Below are 24,172 nucleotides of genomic sequence, written 5' to 3'. Positions count from 1 at the left end.
TTACATTTTTAATTGATGAGTAACTTTCCCACTTCATACCAATAAAAGGGCTCTAAAATAAGGAGAAAGAATATTAGGATACTATGAAAATCAAGTTAGAAGAACAATCAATCCAAGAAGTAGAGGCATTTAGTAATTCCATTTCATATTTTGTCTTTTTCCTTTCACATTCATTGCTCAGCATATCTGTGTTTATACATATAAAATGGCTTTTATGAAAGACTTTCAGCTCCCCTCCAGCTACTCTACTTCCTATCTCTCTTCGCCTACACAGTCAAACTTCTTAACAAGGTTGTTTACACTTGCCGAATCCACTTCCTTACCTCCCACACAGTCCTTAGCCAACTTTAATCTGTCTTCTCCTCTGACACTCCATTAAGTCATTCTCACCAAGGTCACCAGTCACCTTCTTGTCACGAAATCTTGTGGACGGTCTTTAGCTTTTATTTTCCTTGACCACTTGGGAACATTCTGCGGCTGGTCACTCCTTCTTGCATCACTGCTTCCCTTGAATTCTGGGACACTGCACTCTCCTGGTGTTCCTCTTACATCTCTGGCTCTTTCTTCCCAGCGGTTTTTGCAGGTTACCCTTCCTCTGCTCGTCTGCTAAATGCTGGTGTTTCTTAGGGTTCTAGCCTAGGCTCTCTTCTCACTCCATCCTCTCTCCCAGAGTCACAGTGTCCATGCAAATAGTTTTCATTCCCTTCACTCTGCTGTCAAATCCCAAATGTGTATCTTTGGTCCACGGGTCTCTCCTTATCTCTAGATGACCTCCATTTGTGACCCTTCCCTCCTAGTTACCCTCCAGGCATCACACTGGGGGTTCTCTTCATCACAGGGAGGTCAACGTGTCTCAGACTATGTTCATCTCCATGCACATCTGACACCACTGGTATCTCTACTTGAGTAAGTGAATGGATGAATGAAAGAATGAATGACAATTTGGAGTTATCCATGCAAGCATCCTGGGAATTATTCTTGATCTTTATCCTGAGCCTCCACCTCTAAGCAATTACCAAGTGTTGCTGGGTCAGCCTTTGAAATATGTGATCTCCATTCCCATAGCTTCGTCTTCTTCATTGATCACTTGAGTTAGTGAAAAGTCTTTCTTTTCCCGTATACCCTGGCCCCCTCTGCAGCACAGCAGCTGAGGTGACCTTTCTAAACATAAGTCTGGTCATAGCCACTCTGCATGCTTAAAGCCCTTCCAAGGTTTCCCATGGCGCCTCCTGCAAACTTCCTAACTACCCCTATGGAGCTCTTTGTGACCTCTTTCCTCTCCAGCTTCATCTCTCATTGCCTTCCTCTTCCATGGGCCCCTCCAGCCACACCGAACTTTTCCCAGTTCTCAATGGCACCAGCTGCGCTCTCATGCCCAGCAGTTACAGGAAGTGTCCCTTCTGCTTCAGAGGAGGTCTTTGGACTCTGTGGTTGATGCACTGTGGGGGGCACTTTATCTGTGCCTCAGCTGTTAGCTCAGGTTCCCAGTCTTCAGGACACCTTTTCTGACACCTCCTCTTCTCCAGGCCCTCCATCCTCAACAGGGTTAGGCATCTCTGCCATGCGTTTTCATGGTACCCTGTTCTTCCGCTATCATAACACTTTAATCGCCTCCTTATCTCTTCCCCACTAGACGGTCTATTACTTAAAGTAATTAAGTGATGAATTTTAATACAGAAATTTTAATCTGAGCCCTAATTAATAAATGACAGACTTTCAGTATATAAGGTGAGCTCAAAGAACCTTTCATCCAACCCCCTTCTTTAATAGAAAAGGAAACAGTAGCCCCCAGGAGTTAGCGGTGATATTTCCAAGGTCACCCAGCCAAATCCTAATTTGTTCATCGTTCTTTCCACTGCAGACATCAGCCACAATCCCTGTCCTTTCTACCCTTGTGACTGATTCTGGCTTTCTCTATGAGAAGCTTAGAAAGCTTTAGCTGGGACAAAAACATGGTTTAAATTCTATTTTGCCTTGATTATCAACCAATCGAATGGTGTGGTTAAAATTGTAACAGACCTGTCATTTCTCATTTAAAGTAATTTTTTTTTTCTTTTACCTGAGTTACAGGGAACGGGGATTCATTCAAGCTTCATCAGGTAAGAAGTATGTATGTGACAAGGCAGGAAACACGTCTCCTGATAGGAAGAGAAGCCACAGAATGGGCAGCCTCACAGAGATTTGGGCTGGAAGACCATTGCAATCCAAGCAGGCTTTAGGGGACCAGGCTTTTTTCCTCTCTCAGGAGGAAGAATTGTGAATTTTCACTCTAGTGCAGTAGCCTTGGAAAGGCTTAGCTCCCTCCCCTTTCTTGTTTTCCTCTGTGTATTTTCTAGCACCTCTGACTAAGGCTCTTTGAATATCCCAGGTCACATTCTGAGAGAGTTAATCTGATTGCTTTCACTAATTGCCATCATTGCTTCCTGGAGCCAGGCTAACTGACAGGTCACTAACCAGCTATTAATTGGCCACTCTTGGGCTACGTGTCCAAGCTCGGTCCAACCATCTGTAGCCAGAGAGGCGGGCTCTGATAGAACAGAGTAGTGCCATCCCACCTCAAGGTCAGCAGGGGGCTAGTTTCTTTAGCAAGCGTCTGTGCACATGGACAGAATCACACAAGGCTTGTTCCAGATTTTCTACATAGTCACAATTTAAAGCTCATCCAAAAATGTGTGTTTTTTTGTGTCTGCATATCTAAGGCCTAAAAAATATCAGCTACTGAAATATTGGAATTGCCTATGAATGTTCTCTCCCACTAGTTTCTGATAGTTTGATCTTCACAGTTATGTGGGAAGAAATCCGAGGCCTGGATAGGACGAGCATTTAGGGAGGTGTCAGCGTAACACTGAAAGGGTTTGGTGAATGTGTGATGAATTTTTCCAGGCATATATATTTATAACGTGGATTTAAAAACAAGAATGTAAGAGTGATGGTGTCTGACATTCAGAAGAAATGTTTTGACAGGTGTATGTGATGATTTAATGATGCATTTTTCCAGAAGGTGGACAGGGTGACGCTGTGGAGATGTGTCTTTCAGGGAAGCAGTATCCACGGCTGTGAACTTGCCATTGAGTGTGAACTGTCACTCAGGCTTTTCCCCTAACGTCACAGAGCTGGATCATTATTTTCAGAGGTGCTAATAATGTGTGAACCTTGATTGGATTCTGGATTTTAAAAAGCTATTAAAGATGTTTTGAGACATTTGGGAAAATTTAATATGTACTGCATATCAGATGAAATTGCTGGATGAGTGCTAATTTCATTGGGGTAATAGTGTGTGGTTATGCCCTTATTTTCATGATATGCCTACTGAGATATTTTTTTTCCCGCTGAGCAGGGAGCCCGATGTGGGGCTTGATCCCAGGACCCTGAGATCATGACCTGAGCCGAAGGCAGACGCTTAACGACCGAGCCACCCAGGCGCCCCACACATTTACACTCTTATTCTGGCATTTTTGCAGGTTTATCCTTTGGATAGATGAAGTAGCCAATAATTTAAGCAATGTAATCAGTAATTTCTTACAGTGAAATCACACCAAGCAAATACGAGGCAAATAGAATGCATTTTAGAAGTCTTCTTCTAGTACTAGGAACGGTCTCTATAGTCTTTGTCTGCTCTGGGGTTTGTAGCATCCTACATCTTTCAGGTTGCTGTAAATGATCTTTTTTGAAATGGAAATAGTATGAGCTGGCCAAATAGAGGTTTCTGTAGAAGCTCCTTCTGTGTTTGGCCTACAGCGCTCATGGCAGTGTGAATTCAGATTTCAGGGTCATTTATTATCCAGTGAAAGTTAATTTGAGATATCATAACTTTTAAACAGTATTTATTTCTTTGCGCTGATGACCATCCATTACTGAGATTTCATTTGAAATGCAATTAATTATCTTTGTCACCTTGCTAAAGGTTGATACTAATCTTCTGTCCTCTCTTATTAGATTTGTTGACACGGAGGCAAATGATCACAATAATGGGAAGCAAAGAGCAGAGAGCAGGGGAATCAACAGGCAGTGGATTCTTACTGTTTTATTGAATGGTTCTTTTGTCAAAATGACTGCAAGAGAATTCACAGGATGCCGGTATCATCACACAAACCTACATTCATGAAGTTTTCTGCACTTGAGTCATATTTTTAAAGTTTAGCTCAGGGGTTTCTATTATTCAGCTCACTGGTGTTGAAACAATTTTGTTGACATTTTCTTTAAGTAGATTAGGCTCACAGTCATTTGCCCAAAGCAGACAGATGGCTTCTTAACCAGAGCACCCTTGCAGGAACTTATCTTATGGTATCTTCAGAAATATAATGGGTCTGTCACAAAAGACAATGTTTGTCATTAATTTCTTTTGGTGACAGATGATTTCAGTTCATTTTTACTTTCTCATCTGCCTTAAATAAAATGGCATTTAACATTTTTTTATTCCAATAGTGAGCAATGAATGCTTCAGTGTTTTACACTGAACAATGTTGTAACCTCTAATTTACAAACAAGAAAATAAGCATTTGCCTGGGAAAGGATGATATGTTCCAGGGTTTCCCAAGGAAAATTCCGCCATCAGTGGAATCATTATTCTTTTAATTTTAATCATTATGGGGTTTTTCACAGGTTATCAATCCTGAATGTTATTCTCAGTAACTGTTTATTCCCTCTATTTTGCCAACTTGTCTTTTTTAAATTTCAAAGTGGTTTTTGTTTCCTCTCATTTTGTAAGGTAGAGTACAGTAGACATCTCTAACATTGTCATTATCAATAGCGAAAAACTACATTTACTGAAACTTTTAAGTTTTCTGCTTATAGAATAATTATAATAGCTAACAATCATTAGAGTTTGCCACATATTATTCTAAATCACATGTATTATCTCTCTTAATCTTGCAGTAAGCCCAGAGGTGAGTATAATTATTAGAGCCATTTTATGGATGAGGAAACTGAGGCACCAAGTGACCTTGTTCAAGGTCAAAAAGCTAGTAAGTGGTGGAGCCCAGGATTTGAATTTAGGCAGTCTGACAGCAGAGGTCCCATTACATTGACATACAGAACAGCAGTATGGTTACAATTCAACGTCTCTGGGCCAGATTGTTATTATATGAGCAAAATGTGGAATCCTTAGAATCAGATGTATTCTTTCATCACTCCTGGAGTTCTGGCTCTGCTCCCCAGTTTGTGTGTGCTGCTATCTTGGGCAGCCAACCTATGTGGGAGGTTTTCTGGAGCTTATGGATACTGCAAGGAGAATTAGTATCCCAGGGATCTGAGAACTAACAAGTCCTCACATTAATGGCATCCTTGAAAATGTTCAGCTGGTGCCTGTAATGAATTTGATTCTTCTATAGTCTTCTTTTTTGGATCTTATCTACTGGGGCCTATGATATCTTTTTCTTTTTTTTTAAAGAATTTACTTATTTGAGAGAGAGAGAGCGCACGAGAGAGCACAAGCTGGGGGAGCAGCAGGGGGAGAGGGAGAAGACTTCCTGCTGATCAGGGAGCCCCAAGTGGGGCTCGATCACAGGACCCTGGTATCATGATCTGAGCTGAAGGCAGATGCTTAACCAACGCCACCCAGGTGCCCCAAGGCTTATGATATCTTTAAAATGAAAACCAATCATCTTCTCTACACTTCTCCCACTCATGAATCTTCTACCATTGCTTTTGTATTTCTGAAAATTGGGCTCAGATCAAAATCATTAAATTATTTCAGACTCTGTACCCACATTCAAGGCAAAATCGACATCAAAGTATCAGCACAAAGAAAGTGTTTATGTGGGGCGCTTGGGTGGCTCAGTCGTTAAGCATCTGCCTTCGGCTCAGGGTCATGATCCCAGGGTCCTGGGATCGAGCCCCGCATCGGGCTCCCTGCTCTGCGGGAAGCCTGCTTCTCCCTCTCCCACTCCCCCTGCTTGTGTTCCCTCTCTCACTGTGTCTCTCTCTGTCAAATAAATAAATAAAATCTTAAAAAAAAAAAAAAAAAGAAAGTATTTATGTATGGGACATTCCTGGGGTTTTATCAAAGGATTTTTTCTTCTTTAAACCAAATAGGGCTTAACCTATTTTTTTCTTCTCTCCATTTCTAAGATCTATTAGATGACATGTGCAGCATATCGTGTAATGCAACTAAATGTGAAGAAAAATAACACAGTGAAGAAAAAGCATCTGTTGGTCTGGGGAGCAGGCAGTATTAGTTATTTCCTTCACACTTCTTACCTGTGTGAACCTGGGCAGTATATTTACTTAGCTTTCTTGAGTCCATTTCTTCACCTGTTAAAGTTGAAAAAAATTATAGCTGATCTTCAAATATCTCAAAAATGTGAAATAATTGCTAAGAACTCTTTCTTAGCAGAACCAAAAGATACTGTCACCAAGTGATACTTTACTATTTTCCACTTGCATTGTTTTTTCTTCAGTATAAATTTAAAGGAAACAAAATAGGGACACCTGGGTGGCTCAGTTGGTTAAGCAACTGCCTTCAGCTCTGGTCATGATCTCAAGGTCCTGGGATCTCAAGGTCCTGGAATCAAGCTCTGAATCAGCTTCCCTGCTCAGACTCAGGGAGTCTGCCTCTCCTTCTGCCTCTCCCTCTGCCCTTCCCCCTGCTCATGCTTTATCTTTCTCTCTCTCTCTAACAAATAAATAAAATCTTTAAAAAAAAAAAAGGAAACAAAATAAATTCTAAGGAGGTAAATTATAAGGAAAAATGGGATGCATTTGGCCATTTTGTGCTAAGTCACAAAGGCGGTATCCTTCCAGATCACCCTCCCGGACCATCTGTATCTCTATCAGTAAGACTGTAGGTGCATTGAGGACTCAAGGCAAGCATCACAAGATCCTTATATCATATTTCACTGATTATAAGATGCCAAAAAAGAGATGAAGATGCTTCTCTGTCTTCCAAATTGTTGCTCGTCTGTCACTTAAACAGGAGACTTGCCTGATCCCCTAGACTACATGTTCTCACCACAACACATTCCTTTCCTTTAAGCACATGGCACAACTTGTGATTAGATATAGTTTTATTTTTGTGGTTTTTTGATTAATGCTTGTATCCCTAACTAGACCTCCATTCTATGTGGGCAGGAAGGACATCTGTGCTCACCATCTTACCCTGAGTCTAGCCCTGCAGTTCTTCATGAGTACAGTACTGCGGGCACTTTGCAAAATTGTGGAGGTGGTGGAAGAATTCTCTGGGGACATTTAGTGGACACAGCCAGGAATGCATGGTACAGGACAGAGCAACATAATGAACAGTTGCCTGCATCCTGCAAGACTTTAAGTCCTGCCCTACTAAACCATCTAAAATACAAACTGGAGTACTTTAGTAAATGATATTAATTTTTTTTTTTACAAGAAGTTATGTGAAAGGCCCAGTACATGAGGAAAACATAGGTACTGAGAGGCATGTCTAAATGAATAAAGATATTGTTTTTAAATTATTGAATAATTTATTCACTCTGGGCATTCTGTCTACTTGATTGTATGATTGCTATACAGTAAGTGATATTGGAACAAACTGGGAAGTAAGAGACTGGTTTTAATTACTGTGTTATTTTTCACAATCCATGGTGGGCATCCCACAGTGTCCTGTGAAGTAGAAGCTGATATTATCAATCACAAGAAAAATATCCTTTGAGATACCTTTGAAGACTTGGCAACTTTGGTGGGGGGTATGGATACTATTTATTTCCTCACTTGTGGGATTATCACATTTTTCTCCCTGGTGAGAGTCTGTACTTGTCTTGGCATGCTATCCCTACCTTAATTAAGGTTGTTTCCTTTCTTCGTTTATTATTCGCAAATAAGCCTGGACTGCTGCCATTCTTTGTTTTTATACGAGTGTCTCTCTGGTACATCTGCATTGTCATTTTCCTATATTCTTTGTGTGTGTGGAATTGCATCTGATCTCTTTATTTCTCTTTTGAATTTAAATGAACTCATATTAAGTAAGTACAGGCCTCTGCCTACTTCATTATGGTTTCTTGTGTGCCTCCCTGGGCGTTTATATATCACAATACATATTATTTTGTTTTAAACAACCATTCTTTTATTTCTCATTAACAGTATAGTTAGAATACTATATTTACTTACTTTTTAATATCTCTAACCACCTTATATTATTTCTGACTTTCATTTTAGGATAATAAAGGGAGCCTTATAAAATATTTGTTTGAAGGGGCTTTGGTTTTGGTGTGCCTGGGTGGCTCATTTGGTTAAGCATCTGCCTTCGGCTCAGGTCATGATCCCATGGTCCTGGGATCGAGCCCTGCATCGGGCTCCCTGCTCAGTGGGGAGTCTGCTTCTCCCTCTCCCCGACCCCTGCTCTTGCTGTCTCTCACTATCTCTCTATCTCTCAAATAAAGAAAGAAAATATTTAAAAAGAAAAAATAAAGGGCATCGGTTTTGATAGGGTTGAGAACCACAGGTCAAAGACAAAGTCTGGTATATGGAATATGTTTAGTAAATATTTGTTTAATGAACAGATAGAAATAAAGCAAAAATGAAGATCTAAGTCCTTATTGATAACTAAAGGAAACCTCCGTTGTTCCTGAATCAAAGGAAGGTCATGGGTGTGTCTTGGTTCATACATAGGTAGCTCAGAACAACATACAACAGGGACAACAAATGGGATTTGGAAATATTAAATTCTATACTTTTTTTAAAATATTGATTTTATTTATTGATTTAAAGATTTTCTTCTTTCTTTCTTTCTTTCTTCAAGATTTTATTTATTTGCGAGAGGGAGAGAGAGAGCATGAGATGAGAGAGAAAGGATGAGTGGGGGGAGGGGCAGAGGGAGAAGCAGACTCCCCACTGAGCAGGGAGCCTGACACAGACATGGGGCTCCATCCCAGGACCCTGGGATCATGACCTGAGCTGAACGCAGACGACTAACCGACTGAGCCACCCAGGTGCCCCTTAAAGATTTTATTTTTAAGTAATCTCTACACCCAGTGTGGGGCTCAAACTTACAACCCTGAGATCAAGAGTTGCATGCTGCACCGACTGAGCCAGCCAGGTGCCCCAGTACTTCTTTTTAAGCTCTGGTCAACAAGTGTATCTCAGTGTAATAGGTTTAACTGATGAATGTGCTAGTACCCATCACTAATGGTATCTGTTGTCAGCACTGTTGCTACTGGATTGTTATTAGTATTATTGTTATTATATTTTTCAGCTTTATTGAGATATAATTAATATATAACACTGTGTAAGCTTAAGGATTATATATATATAAAAAAGATAATTATATAAGGTGATGAGTGTGTTAACTAGTTTATTATGGTAATATATAATATACGTAATATATATATATAGTGAGATGATTATCATAATAAGTTAGTTAACACACTCATCACCTCATATAATTATCTTTTTCTTTTTGTAGTGAGAACTTTTAAGATCTACTGTCTTAGCAACTTCCAAGTATACAATACGGTATTATTAACTATAGTCACCATGCTGTACATTAAATTTCCAGAACTTACTCATATTGTGATTGGAAGTTTGTACTCTTTGACCACCTTCACCTATTTTCCCTATCCCTTGCCCCTGGCAACCATCAAACTACTTTTGTTTCTATGAATTGTGTTTTTTTAGATTATGCATAAAAGAGATCATCTAGTATTTGTCTTTCTCTGTCTGACTTATTTCATTTAATATAATGCCCTCGAAATGCATCCCTGTTGTTGAAAATGGCAGGTTTAGCTTCTTTCTTTCATAGCTAAATAATACTGTATTATATAAATAACATCTTTTTAAATGTTATTAGATGCTACACATATTATATAGATATATTAAAGAGATATATATATATTAAAGAAGATGGCTATAGATATGTATGTATATACATTTATCTGTTTGTTTGATGGATACTTAAATTGTTTCCATGTCTTGGCTATTGTAAATAATGCTGTAATGCACATGTTAGTGTGAGTATCTCTTCAGATCCTGATTTCATTTCCTTTGGATATACACCCAGAAGTGGAATTGCTAAATTGTATGGTAGTATTTTTAGTATTTTTGAGGAATCTCCACACTGTTTTCCATAGTGGCTGCACCAATTTACATTTCCAACAGTGCACAAAGGGCCTTTTCCTCCATCTCCTTGCCAGTGCTGGTTACCTCTTGTCTTTTTGGTAATAGTCATTCTAACAGGTGTAAGGTAGTTTTGATATCTTACTGTGGTTTTGATTTGCATTTTCCTGATGATTAATGATGTTGAGCACCTTTTCATATACCTGTTGGCCATTTGTATGTCTTATTTGGAAAAATGTTTATTCAGGCCTTTTGCCCATTTTTAATTGGATTATTTATTTTTTGTTATTGAGTTGTTAAATATTTTGAGTTGTTATATCTATGTATATATATTGAGTTCCTTATGTATTTTGGACACTAACCTCTTATCAGATATATGGTTTGCAAATATTTTCTCCCATTCAGTAGGTTGCCTTTTCATCTTGTTGATTATTTCTTTTGCTGTAAAGAAGCTTTTTAATTTGTTATAGTCTCACTTGTTTATTTTGGCTTTTGTGGCTTGTGCTTTTGATGCTATACTATTTCAATTACTGTAGTTTTGTAGTATAGTTTAAAATCAGGAAGTGTGATGCCTCCAGCTTTGTTCTTTTTCAGATTGCTTTGGCCATTTGTAGTCTTTTGTGGTTCCAGATGAATTTTAGAATTGTTTTTCTCTTTCTGTGAAAAACACCATTGGGATTTTGATGGGGATTGGCCTGAATCTATAGATGACATTGGGTAGCATGGGTATTATAATATTAATTCTTCTGATCCATAAACATGAGATATCTTTCCATTCATTTGTATCTTCTTCAATTTCTTTTATCAGTATCTTGTAGTTTTCGGTACGCAGATCTTTCATCTTCTTGGTTAAATTTAAGTATTTTATTGTTTTTGATGATATTGTAAATTGGATTTTTTTCTTTATTTCTTTTTCTGATCATTTATTGTTAACTGATAAACACAATTGATTTTTGCATGTCAATTTTGTATCCTGCAACTTTACTGAATTCATTTATCAGTTCTAATTGTTGTTTGGTATAGTCTTTAGGGCTTTCTATATATAAGATTAGGTTATCTGTAATCAGAGACAATTTTACTACTCCCTTTCTGATTTGGATGCCCTTCCTCCCTCCCTCCCTCCCTCCCTCCCTCCCTTCCTTCCTTTCCTCTCTCTTCCTTCCTTTTTCTTTTCTTTGCTTTTTTTCTTTTCTTTCCCCTCCCCTCCCATCCCTTCCCTTTTCCTTTCTTTCCCTTTCCTTTCTTTTTTCTCCCACCTAACTGCTCTGGCTAGGATTTGCAGTACTATGTGGAATAGAAATAGTGGGAGTAGGCACCCTCGTCTTGTTCTTGATCTTAGAGGAAAAGCTTTCAACCTTTCACCATTGACTATGATGTTACTTGTGCTCTTGTCATACGTAGCCTGAATTATGTTGAGGTACTTTCCTTCTATACTCAGGTTGTTGAGGGTTTTTATCATGAAAGGATGTTGAATTTTGTCAAGTGATCTTTTATGCATCTATTGAGATGATCATGATTTTTACATTTCATTCTCTTTCTATGATATAATTATTAGTGATTAGTGTTTAAATAATGTTAAATGACTTCATTTATATATATACTCAACAACACAAAGATGGTGTCTTCTATACTAAAAACTATTTTTAAAAAGCATGGTCAATGCAAAGGTTTTCTGCTTAAGACACAGTTAGTTACCATTTTGAAGTAAATAAGGTTCTTCATTCCTTCAACATTCAAGTTAGTCAGGATTTCCTGATGAGAAAGATATTGTAACAATGCAGGATGTTATCTGAAAAAGAAATGTGGAAAAAGATTTTATTTGCCAGGTCTTAAAACATATGTTTTCAAATTTAACTTTCTTTTTTTTTTGAGATTTAAAATTTTAATTTACATTTCAATATACATGTAGTAAAATTCAGTGTTGTGGTGTAGAGTTCCATGAATTTTTAGGAATCTGTTGTTACATATCTAGCACCGTGATCTGTTTCAAATTTAACTTTCAAATATAATTTTCATTATGTTGAATTTCAACAGATTCTAGCTTCAAACTTTTTATAGCCTTTTGTATAGTTGTGCTTATTAAACATGTCATTCTGCTTTCTTTTGCAATGTTGTCTTCTCTTTGGTATTAAATTATTCTCAAAATTCCTTTGAAATATCTTCTACATTTTATAAACTAGTCTTCCTTCAGAATTAGATTCTCAGGTATTAAAAAGACTTATTTATTTCCTGTTTCCACAGTCTTCAGAAACATCTGATTAATTGGAGTTTATGAACAATACTAAAATAAATCAGTCACGAAACTAATTTAAAAACCTGACCTTTGTATAAAATTATAAAATACAATGGGTCAGGTGAACATGTCCAGTGTAGTCCCCTTTCTGTTCCTTTAAGAATAAAATAACTTGATTGCATTATGTAATAAAGATTTGAAAACAGTGTTAACTTGTTTTGAGTTCAGAGTTTTAGGTGAAGAGTAACATATGGCTCCATAACATTGGCTCCATTAATCCAAAGCTCTTAGACCAAAACTGTCTACGATTATTCATCCATATTTCTTGAGAATTCATAGAGTTAAAATTCAATTTTTTAACTGACTAGTAGAATGCAGTTGGCATATTTGGTTGCCAAGGTATTGAAAAATAATAAATCTGACTGTTGATAATTAAATGCAATGGAAACTTCTATTTATTTTGCAGTTAAGTTATCTTGTCCATGATCTCCTAATAGCTATACTTTTGTGCCCTATAACTCTTGTTAACATCTTGTTTCCATTCCCTACATGGCTAGGCTTTTGTTCTGGAGAGCAAGAATTCCAGGCCATCTTTGCAGAGCTTTACCCAATATTCTAGAAATGTCACATCAAGAGAAGTACATCTGTTATGACATCACCACATTTTTGATCTGCTCTTTTAATTTCTCAAATGAAGGACATTGTAGATGTTATTTCTACCCCTTTGCAACAAAACATTTAGCCTCTTCAGATAATACAGAGATTCCCAAAAAGCCTGGTTTTTGAAAGAGTAAGATGGTAGTAGGGTACGACTCACCATCACACGGTTTTGTCCAACAAATGGTAGGTAGCACGAATAAAGAGCTGCTAATTCCACCATGCTGTCTGTGGCTGACTTTTACTACAGTATTTTTCATAGCTGTTGACACTAGCTATAGGTGCGGACTCTCACATGAAACCATGTCAGGGGAATCAATCTGCCATTGAGTATGTGCTGAAAAATACCCACACAAGTCTGCCTGGAGACAGAGCTACATTTGTTTATGTGTGTAGATGCATATATGTGAGGGTGTATCCATTCCCAGAGTCTCAGTTAGCTTCTTTAAATATTTGTGGTGTGCTCTGAGACAACCCACGCATTTCCTTCACATGTCACATGGACACCAGTCACGATGTCCTCCTGCTCTTGTGTGCACTAATAACACAAGGGATAGTGCAGTTCATGGGAAAATGGGTGTGAAGGAATCATGGATGTCTTTTGTAAGTTATTCTGTCAGATTGTAGTCAAAATTATTTTTGAACAGTGTTGGGCAGGGAGGGAGTTGCCTTTCTTAGTAGAAGAGGAATAATAAAAATCCTGAATGTCTTTTGACAGATAATAAAATATGTTCTTAATAGGTAACCTCCAAATATGTAACTAATAAGTTCCTTACATTTAGAATTCCAGTTTTTTTACAGTTATGATATAATGAGATAATCTGTGCAAATTTGCTTATACTTAGTTTATTAAGTGTTCAATAAATGTTAGCTTCTATGTAGGGTTGTGATGATATTTTACTGTCAGTAATAAGTTTATTAGTAGTAATAAAACTTGTGGCATTGTACAGCAAGCCCATTTACAGTCTAAATTGTATCAGATATTTCTTGATTTTTAGGTAATGTGTTTTAGTTGCAATCTAATGCAGTTGTAAGGATTTGGTTATGACTGCTTAATCTCTTTTTAAAAAAATTCATTAATCATCACTAATTTTTAGATTCAAAATCTCTATAGTGATCTCTCTATGGTTTTCTGTGATGCCAAGAGTTACTCTTTAAATACGCAGGGATTTCCATGGACTCTTAATTTTGGAAGCCAAATAATTGTGGAGGCTGAGTTGGTGGCCATTGCCCTTGAGACTTTTGATAGTCCTGTTGTCCCATCAGCATCAGTCTGCCTGAGATGCCCTCTATTACTTCTGCTTTTCTTTGGGTTAAAGCAGTCCTCATTTTTTTTTTTTCTGAAGCATTCCTAACATCAGAGGAGGGAAATTACAAATTGCCATGAGATTGCTAGAATATCAAAACATTGGCAGCAGCTTGACATTTCTTTCAAACTGAGTGTTCATTGATCACATTGTACATTAATTTTACATTTCAGGCCATAACAATCCCAGAGATATTTTAGTATCCAAGAAGTGTTTTGATTTATATAATACCAGGTAAAATTCTCTCCTCTCCTTCTCTCCCAAGACCTCTACTTGAGGAGTATTTTTGAGCATATTTCTTTGGAAGTGCCTGTTACAATACTCGTTAAATACACACAACACACTAATCCCTTTAAATTGATCAGCTGATCTGAATACCTAATACATCTTGTAGGAAATGATACATAGGACAAAAATGTTTGACAGAGGAGATACCGTATAGGCTGGCTTGTTAGGAGTTTGAGAGGGAGCGTAACAGAGTTGAGAGACGGATACTCGTTGGCCAGGGGAAATTGCAGCACATAAAATGGGAAAAAGTACTAAAAAGGAATGCCAGGGTGGGGGTTGTTAACAATAAACTTCACTCTTTTTATAGTTTTGCCTGGTATGAGTCTTTCCTGGTTCTGATATCCTAAGAGGGAGGACTCCCGGAGTGGATTCCTTGGGCCACAGAACAGAAAGATGACCTTTATTCTTCCTTCTTTAAAGAACAGGAAAAAAAATGTTTACATTAAATGTTTCAACGTAGAATGTAAAAATTCAATTGTAAAACTAGTCTTTGATTTTGTCTTTTTGTATTAGTTAACAATTGAGTTTCTTTTTCTATTTCTTTTCTGCCCGTGTGGTTCAGCCAGGACACGGTGTCTCCTGGTTATCGGGAGATGATGTAGTTGTGTTTTCGTGCACTGCTACCACTGTTTTCTCCAATTGGCCATTGTTTTCTGGAGAGAGGGACTTCTGTGTACCGGAACTGGCACAGTCTGGCACACGGGCTTGCATGCCACGTCTCGGAACTGATGAGACAACATTCCGGCTGATTAATCAGATAGGTTTCATAACCTGCTGCAGAACAAGGGGAGGGGAGAACAGTATGCATTCGTGGCATCCAGCTTGATATTTTTGCATGTTTCACTCTTCTCTTGCAATTAGGGAAGATGCCAATTTTGCTTTTGTTGCAATTTTAAAATGCTTAATGAAACGTTTAGAACTAAAAGGACAATGATCTCTTAAAAGTAACACTGAAAATGAGTGTGGATCTGATCTTTTTGTTAATACAGTTTGGTTTTTAAGGGAATCTTTCAATTTGTAAAACCAGTGGCAATATACCTATCTCTGCAAAACAGACTCTTGCAGATGCATTTTAGACAGATTAGTAAAATTTATATCTTAACATTTGTACAGTGCCAAGATATTCATTATAGTAGTAGACTGTGATACCTGCTTTTCACGTCACCTTATAGCGTAGTTTACTTGTGATTACCAAAATTACAAACAACTCTTCAACATTGTTTCTTTAATCTTTAACACTGTGAGGAAGGCTGAAGGTTATTTTCATGTTTACAGAAGAGCAAGTAGCCCAGGGAGAAATAGTTGGAGCTAAGAGCAAAACTAAGATAGCCTGACTTTTGTTCTTGCCAGCGTGTCCTTGGTGCACCTGATCTGCCCGAGTCTCTAGATACCACCTCCAAGTTCTGTCAGACGCTGCCACATGAGCAATGATTTTCTTTATATCTGCGTTGTTTTCATGGGTAACAATGAATAGGAGGCTCTAACGTGCTTTGGAGAGAGTGCATGATTTTCCTTGAAGAGATGCCGTATCACGTAGTGGTCAAGACTGCAGACTCTGGAGCCAACTGCTGGACTTCATTTAAACCCCAGCTCTACCATGTAGTAGCTGCATGACTCTGGGAAAGGGAACTGCTCTGGGCCTCAGCTTTTTTTTTTTTTTTTTATCAATAAACCGAGAATAAGAAAAGTGTCTATCTTCGTAGGGTTGCTGTGACAATTGAATGAATGAACATATGTAAAGCACAAAAAAGAGTGCATGTCAGAGTAAGCACTTAATATGTATTATTATTATTATTTAAGAATTGCACTTTTCCAAGTAGATGTGACTTTGTTTTTCAGTGTCCAGAGGGGACTCATCAGTGTTCAGAACTGACTCCCCAAATTCTGCTGGCATAGTGAATATTTTTCTTTAGAAAATCCATCTTTCTATGACAGAGTGTTCATTTTCTAGTCTTTAGTCTTTTTTTTTTAATTTATTTTATTTATTTATTTATTTATTTATTTTTTAAAGATTTTATTTATTTATTTGAGAGAGAGAGAATGAGAGACAGAGAGCACTAGAGGGAAGAGGGCGGAGGGAGAAGCAGACCCCCTGCTGAGCAGGGAGCCGATGTGGGACTCGATCCCGGGACTCCAGGATCATGACCTGAGCTGAAGGCAGTCGCTTAACCAACTGAGCCACCCAGGCACCCCCCCCTTTTTTTTTTTTAAAGCTTTTTATTTATTTGTCAGAGAGAGAGAGAACAAGCAGGGGGAGCAGCAGAGGGAGAGGGAGAAGCAGGCTCCTCACTGAGCAAGGAGCCCAATGTGGGACTCAATCCCAGGACCCTGGGATCATGACCTGAGCTGAAGGCAGACGCTTAACGACTGAGCCACCCAGGCGTCCCTTCTAGTCTTTAGTCTTAGTCTAAATTATAAACATGGTGTGGGAAATAGGACACTGGACTGAGGTCCAAGACCTGGACTTCAGTCCCAGCTGTGACCTTGGGTCAGTCACTAAACCTCATCAGGTTCTGCCTCTTTTCTCCTCATGAGAAAGCTAGACTATAAAACTTACACGTCCACTTATAAAATCCCTTTCCATGACTGAGGTGATTGGGATAAGTCCACTTTAACAAAAATATTAGGAAAAGCCATCCTGTGTATTCCATTTAGTTAAAGCCTTTTATTAGAAGGATTTCACTACTATTACATAGTGCTGTGCAAGTGCTTGTGTAGATTTTGAGGAATGGAATATGCTACGGCATTTTTAAACATGTGTTTCGTCGGACACCCTGAGGAAAAACGACTCATCAAATTAAACAGCGTATCATGTAGCACGTTGGATAAAATAAGTGACTTATCCTTTCGCTGAGTCTGTGCTTTGTGGAGGAACTCTCCAGCCATCAGTGTCTGCATCCTCCCACACTGTCCTCTGCAGTTCGGGGTCACCTCAGCACTGCAGTGGGAATGGAGAGGGGAGAGAGGAGGGACCATGTCCTCTTTTGTCTGTGCTCCATGGGAGTAGGTTCCGGCTTCCCCACACTTGGTCCTTCGGGTGCCTGGGTCAGCATCAGCTTATATACTTGATCATTTTTAATGAAGAAGTAAAATAAGAAATAAAAAAAGGAGAAAAAGTCTTTCTCAAGCGCTGATGTTCCTGAGAGCTGATGATTTCCTGCGATCCTCATTTGCTTTTTGTTTTGATTGACATACTGAGCCTCCGAAGCCCCCTTTTTTTTTTCTCCATCAGCCAGATGGAAACATTGTCTTTAGGGTGATGGAAAAGACAGAGGGAATATGGGTAATTAATAATTTATTAAAAGGCAGATTGCAAGGATAGCCCAATGTATAAAAACCCAGCTTACCAAGCATAATGGTGTGTGTTTTACTTTACAGAAGATGTTTTGATTTGTAAGCTCTTGTACACTGAGGGGCTGATTTAATTTTCAGTTCTTTAAAGAAGAGCTTCTTTCCTTGTTTTCTCCCAAGCCGAGAAATGCTGGGCCTGGGTGGGACGGGAGTTGCAGCAGTGTGCAAAGTTGCAGACCATGGGGAGGGGACGGGTTCACCATCCTCAGTAATGCAGAGGATGCTCCCCCCACCCCCCCGAGGTTATTCCTTACTGCAGGAATCTCAAGAGCCTACTGGCAACCACAGAGCTGATTGGGAAGGCTAAAGTTGAGGCCCTGGGCTTAAAGAGCAAAGACCCTGAACAGGGCCAGAAAAGAGCCTGGGGATAATCCCTGCAAAAGTGAGCTCTGAGGGTCTGGGTCCATTTCCTCCCTGAGCAGTAGCACAAATATATAGAGTGATGTTACTCAGGATACGCCTGGTCCATAACTTTCTTCTTTGGTGTATATTTCTCCTTGTTTGTAGGGCCAAGGAGATCTGTTGAAGAATGCCAAGAATGAAGCCATAGAAAACATGAAGCAGATCCAGCTGGCGTGCTTGTCCTGTGGACTTAGTAAAGCACTCAGCAGTGGTGCAGAAGCCAAGAGCAAACGTAGCCTGGAAGCCATCGAGGAGAAAGAGAGTGGCGAGGAGAATGGGAAGCTGTGACCCTGCGCGGTACCAACACGTGCACCCAGCCTTCCCCTCGAGGACTCTGGGTTTTCTCTCTGGTTTTCTTTCTTTCAGCTTTTTAGAAGTTCACAAAAAGATGCCCTCTGTGGGGTGTTGGACATAGATATTTTCACAATGTCAGTATTTTAATGTAGTTAATTTATCTAAGTTAAAACCTTTAGTAGTGTTTAAAAATTCTGGGATGTGTGTACATACCCATGTATGGATGTGGGTGGGAGCATGTGTATGTGTGTGTGTGTGTGTGTGAGAGAGAGAGCGAGAGAGAGAGAGAGACAGACAGATACAGAGAGAGACAGAGAGAGAGAGAGAGAGAGAAAGAACCAGAAAGTGACAGAGAGAGAAAAAGAGAGATTGAGAAAGAGAGCTCGAGATCCTATGAAAATCTATTCTACATTGCATTATTCATTTAGTAAGTTATTACTTTATCATTTTGGGACAAATTTGTTAATCTGAAATTCTAAAGAGCACTTATTATAACCGGTTACTGTGTTTAATTTACTTTGTCATTTAATTTAGAGATCTTAACATAGGTTATTATTAAAGGAAGCCAAATTTACCAATGCATAGATGTTTTGATAGATTAAATATCGATTAGAAAATTCTTAAGAATCACAGTAGAAATAAAAGTGAGTGAAAGATAAACAAGTGATCAGAATTTCTGAGGTCAGCAAAATCATTTCTTCAGTTAGAAACCCTTTAAACTATTTATTAAATAAAATCAATTTTTAGAGAGTTTTTTGGTAGTTGTTTAATAAACATATGATTTCATGGAAAAGCTGATCATAAATGAATTTATACCCACCTCTGCGGAACTCTGAAACACAGTGAGAGCTCTGTTGTAATTAGTATTTTGATGTGACATGATTTTCAGTTATAAAATTTCAAGGTTGAGATTTGTTGGAAGGTCTCATTCTTCCAAACTGGGAGTCTAGCATTCATTTTCTGTAATGGACATGAGCAGCCAGGAGGTCTTGTCTTTGATTAAATATAATTTGTTGTACTAAATTTAAATCGAAAGACATTGTTTAAACAATACCACATTATCATGTTGAGCTGATATAAATTCTGTGGGTCAGATAACATCTTTGTGATGATTTAAGAACTAACTGATTACAAATATGATATAATTTTTATACATGAACAAAGACACACACAAAAGAAGCAAACTAATTAGGGTACATTTATAATTGCATCAGATAATTTTTACCCTAATATCTTCATAAAGTACTTGAGTGTAAAATGTTTGTTACCTCCAGAAGAACTAAATGTTCTATGGTTATGAAAATATATTTATTTAAAACATTGCTTTTATTTTGAAAAGCTTCTTAATTAATTTGATTAACAAATAGACCAGTTTTGGGGGAACCTAGGGAAGATAATTGTTGACATTTTGCAAATATAAGCATCTTCTATAGCTACTGTGTTGAGTTATTTCTGACTTCTTAACACTATTATGTTCGTGTTGCACATTACTGAAAGTAAAGATATGAAACAACACTTTTATTGTTTTCCTTTATTGTGAATTCATTAAAAAGAGAAAAAAATAATGAAAATAATGACATATAATAATATTATATTAAAAATATCTCAAAGGGTATATTTCCATGGACCCAAAATGATGAAATTTCTCCTTGGGTTTCAAACTGGGCACTTGGGGAGGTTCATGAGCTCATTTTAAGGTAGGTTTCCAATAGTACTACAATCGCCTGAAAAAATTTCTTTACCCTCCATTATACTTAACCTGCACAGTAAAAGGAATAGTAGAATGCAGGTGTCTGAACTCCTTATGATAAAAAGGAGGTGATAGAGACAGAAACAAAACCCACTTTACATCAGCCCATTGGTAGGTTTCACCTGTGGACCTCTTCACCTCCCTGAATTCTATTCAGAGAAGTCCATGCCTTTACTCGTGGTACAGAGAGGCGGGAAGAGTAGATAAAGAGTGAAAATGCTCAAAGAATATTATTAATTTCTTTCATTGAGGGTCAAAGCCAATCCTTAAAAGTGGCTTCCCTAGTTTATTCCACTTGTCTTGGAGTTCCACTCACATTTAGGGACTTGCCCAAATGCTCTTGAACTGTTTTTGTTTTTAGCTTAAATAGAGTTTGAAAAGCAAAACCAAACAAAACACAAGTAGGGGTTCCACCTCATCTAACGCTACTTCTGGCAATGGGTTGTCTGCCATTCTCTACTCCACTGCATTGGGTATGATTACTAGTCAGGGAGTGAGGGGTGGGGCAGGGTGGAGCTTTAGATTTTGAGAATGGTCTTGCCTCTGGATAGAATAATAAAAACAAACAAAACTTTTTACATTATTATGTCCTACCAGCGTCTGTCTTCTTTCCAGACTTGTACTGCAGTAGAAAAATCCTCCTTCTGTCCACTTAGCTTTTGACGATACGAGGAAGGTAATGGTAGATATTAATTCTGTTTTGTTTATTACTTTTTACATTACCAAGGGGATTTGAAGCATAGATGGTAGATATTATCACTGACAGAGCCACTGATATAGTAAATGGAAGAATCGACTTTGGGTTCTGGTTTGTCTGATTTTATGTGCAAGAGTTCAGTGGTTTTGATTTTTAGTTTAATTCTCAAAATTTTAAACTGAACTACTAACTCTTTCCTTTATAACCACAAATCAGAAGAACTTTATTGTATTCTTTGATAATAAAATACTAACGATCAATATTAAACATGCAAAAACAGAGATATGTAAAACAATCACCCACTATTAACATTTAGATTTATACCCCTTCAGACACTGAATATGCTTTGATTATACATACATCTAAATATGCTTTGATTTTTAAGAAAAGTGAGATCACATTATATAAAGTGTTTTTGTAATAATCTTTTCACACAATAAAGACAATACATCATGAATCTCTTTCTGTCAATAAATATATATGTATATATATTGGGGCTCTCAGCCTTTGAATTGAATCTAGTCCACTAATAACGTATTTTATTTGGCCACTGAATCTTTTTCAAAAAATTTTAAACAATAGACAACTTTTAAAAATCAGGAAATTTCACATAAAAATTTAATTTTCTCCTTCTTCTAAAAGATTGGGTATTCTGATGACACTAGACACCCTTCCACACCTCCCCACATCTTACTTGTTATCAATTAATTGGAGCCGCCTTCTCCAAGAGGGGCATGTGCTGCCTAATTTGCCAAAGAGCTTCTTCTCTCATTTATGTCACATCCTGCTTTAGATGTCTTAGATGTCTTCGGTCGCGATTCTTGATTCAAATTAGTGTTAGTGTCTAATTATATGGATTATCATAACATATTTAGCCAATCCCCTGTTTTCTCTCCTAATTTCTTGTTATATAAGCATTGCAGTGATGAAAATCCATTTTTTCAAAGTGGTTCAATTTTTTCTTTAGGATAAATTTCTAGAAGTAGAATTGTTGGGTCAAGGATACATAGATTTTTTTTAGGGATTTTGAAATACATTGCCAAATAGTCTCCAAAAAATGTATCCAATTTCAATTCCCACCAGGAGTTTATGAGAGTGCTCAAATCTAATACTAAATTTAATTATTGTTTTTTATATTTTTGCCAATCTGCTAGATGAAAAGATCTTATTTGTCTTTATGTCTACTCTCTATTGAGAGTGAACATGTATTAGTATGTTCATTGACTATGGATAATTTCATATAGATAGTTATGAGTTTTCTGATCATTTTTGAGTGGGATGGTAACTTTTTATCTTTTTATTATTATTTTTAAGAGGCATTTACCTAATAAGAATCTTCACCCTGTGTTTGTCATATATATTACTAATGTCTTTTGACATACAGATCCCTAATTTAATCCAAGTATGATTTTTTCCTTTATGATTAGTGTTAAGACATCTTTGTCCACCTATGCTCATGAAAATATTCTCCTATATTGCCTGTTAGTAGCGTTCTTGGTTTACTTTTCACATTTAAAATCTAGAATCCTACCCTTGCTTTTTGTGTATAGAGGAAGGTAGACATCTAATTTCATTTGTTCTCAATGTGGATAATCAGTTGACCCAGTCTATTTACTGTAGACTGTTCTCTACCCACTCCTCTGTAATGCCACCCTTGTAAAAAATGAAGCACCCATGTATGTGTGCATCTATTTCTAGAATCTCTGTTTGGTTCCATTCGTCTGTGTCTGTCCTGGCAACATTACTGCACTGTTTTAATTATGATAGGTTTGTAATGTTTTGGTATCAGAGAGAGTAGGCCTCCCCACTTCTCTTCTTCTTCAACATTTCCTCGGTTATTTTTGGTTCTTTGCATTTCCATATATCAATTTCTATGAGGTACCTTTTGGAATTTTTATTGGTGTTACATTGAATGGATATATCATTTTGGGGAGTTCAGACATATTCACATTATTGAGTATTCCAATCCATCTGCATGGTATATTACTCCATTTATTCAGGTCTTATTTAATTTCTCTTAATACAATTGTATAGATTTCTGTATAAAAGCCTTGCAGATCTTTCAGTAGATCTATTCCTAGGTATTTGATGTTTTTCATGCTATTAGAAATAGTAACACTTTAAAACAAATTTCTAAATTGTATATAAAAATATAATAGATTGTTTTGTAATGATCATGTATCAAGTGAACTTGCTAAACTACTTGTTGATTTTAATTATCTATTTATTATTTTGGACTTTATAGGTATAGATCATGTCATCTGCAAATAATGACAGTTTTATCTTTTCTCATCCATATGCATTTTACTTATGTGTTTCATCTGTTTTTCTTGATTTGTAGAACTGGTTAAAACCTCCAATATAATATTCAATAGAAATGATGTTAGTAAACATCCTTTCTCCTTCCCAATCTCAGAAGAATTTTGCAGTATTTCATCATTATATATGATGTTTACTCTAGGTTCTGGTAGATTCTTTTGGGGAATTTAAAAAATTTTAAATATAATTTTTGCCATATATATATATATATATATATATATATATATATATAAACTACAAAACCCTTAGAAGAAAATATAGGAAAAAATTTTGCAATCCTGGGTTAAGGCTATGAATTTTAGATATGACACCAAAAACACAAGTAACAAAGGAAGAAATAAGATTGAACTTCCTTAAAATTAAAAACTTTTGTACTTCAAATGGCACCATCAAGAAAGTGAAAAGACAATCTGTAGAATGAGTTTACAACTTGTATGTCTGATAAAGGACTGGCATCCAGGATACATAAAGAATCACTACAGCATCATAAAAAGACAACCCAGTTTTAAAAATGGACAAAGGATCTGAATAGACATTTCTTCAGAGAAGATATACAAGTGGGCAATAAGCAAATGGAAGGATGCTCAACGTCATTGATAATCAGGAAAATTTAAGTTGAAACCACAATGAGATACCACTTCTCACTCACCAGGAATGCTACAATAAAAAAAAGACAGGTAGTAACAAGTGCTAGTGAGGATGTAGAGAAATTAGAACCATCATACACTATTAGCGAAATGGAAAACGGTCCAGCTGCTTTGGAAAAGAGCCTGGCACTTCATCAAAAATTAAACATAGAGTTACTATATGACCAGCAATTCCACTTCTAGGTGTATACTCAAGAAAAATGAAAA

General features: G+C 37.3%; 1 protein-coding gene across 2 annotated transcripts in view; it reads left to right on the top strand.

Moving 5' to 3' along the window:
- The window catches only part of PLCL1 (phospholipase C like 1 (inactive)), a 327,021-nt gene extending 306,671 nt beyond the window's left edge, over positions 1–20,350 (top strand). For both annotated transcript variants that reach the window (XM_081813916.1, XM_006728141.3), the window contains exon 6: positions 18,364–20,350. In XM_081813916.1, the coding sequence (XP_081670042.1) occupies positions 18,364–18,546 (183 nt within the window). In that variant the 3' untranslated portion in view covers positions 18,547–20,350. The remainder of the gene's footprint in view (positions 1–18,363) is intronic.
- The last annotated feature ends 3,822 nt before the right edge of the window (positions 20,351–24,172 follow it).

The sequence above is a fragment of the Leptonychotes weddellii genome, chromosome 3, assembly GCF_054177405.1.
Source record: "Leptonychotes weddellii isolate Sample4059 chromosome 3, ASM5417740v2, whole genome shotgun sequence".
NCBI lineage: Eukaryota > Metazoa > Chordata > Mammalia > Carnivora > Phocidae > Leptonychotes > Leptonychotes weddellii.
Note: the sequence above shows the minus strand (reverse complement) of the source record. Positions and strands in the feature narration are given on the sequence as shown.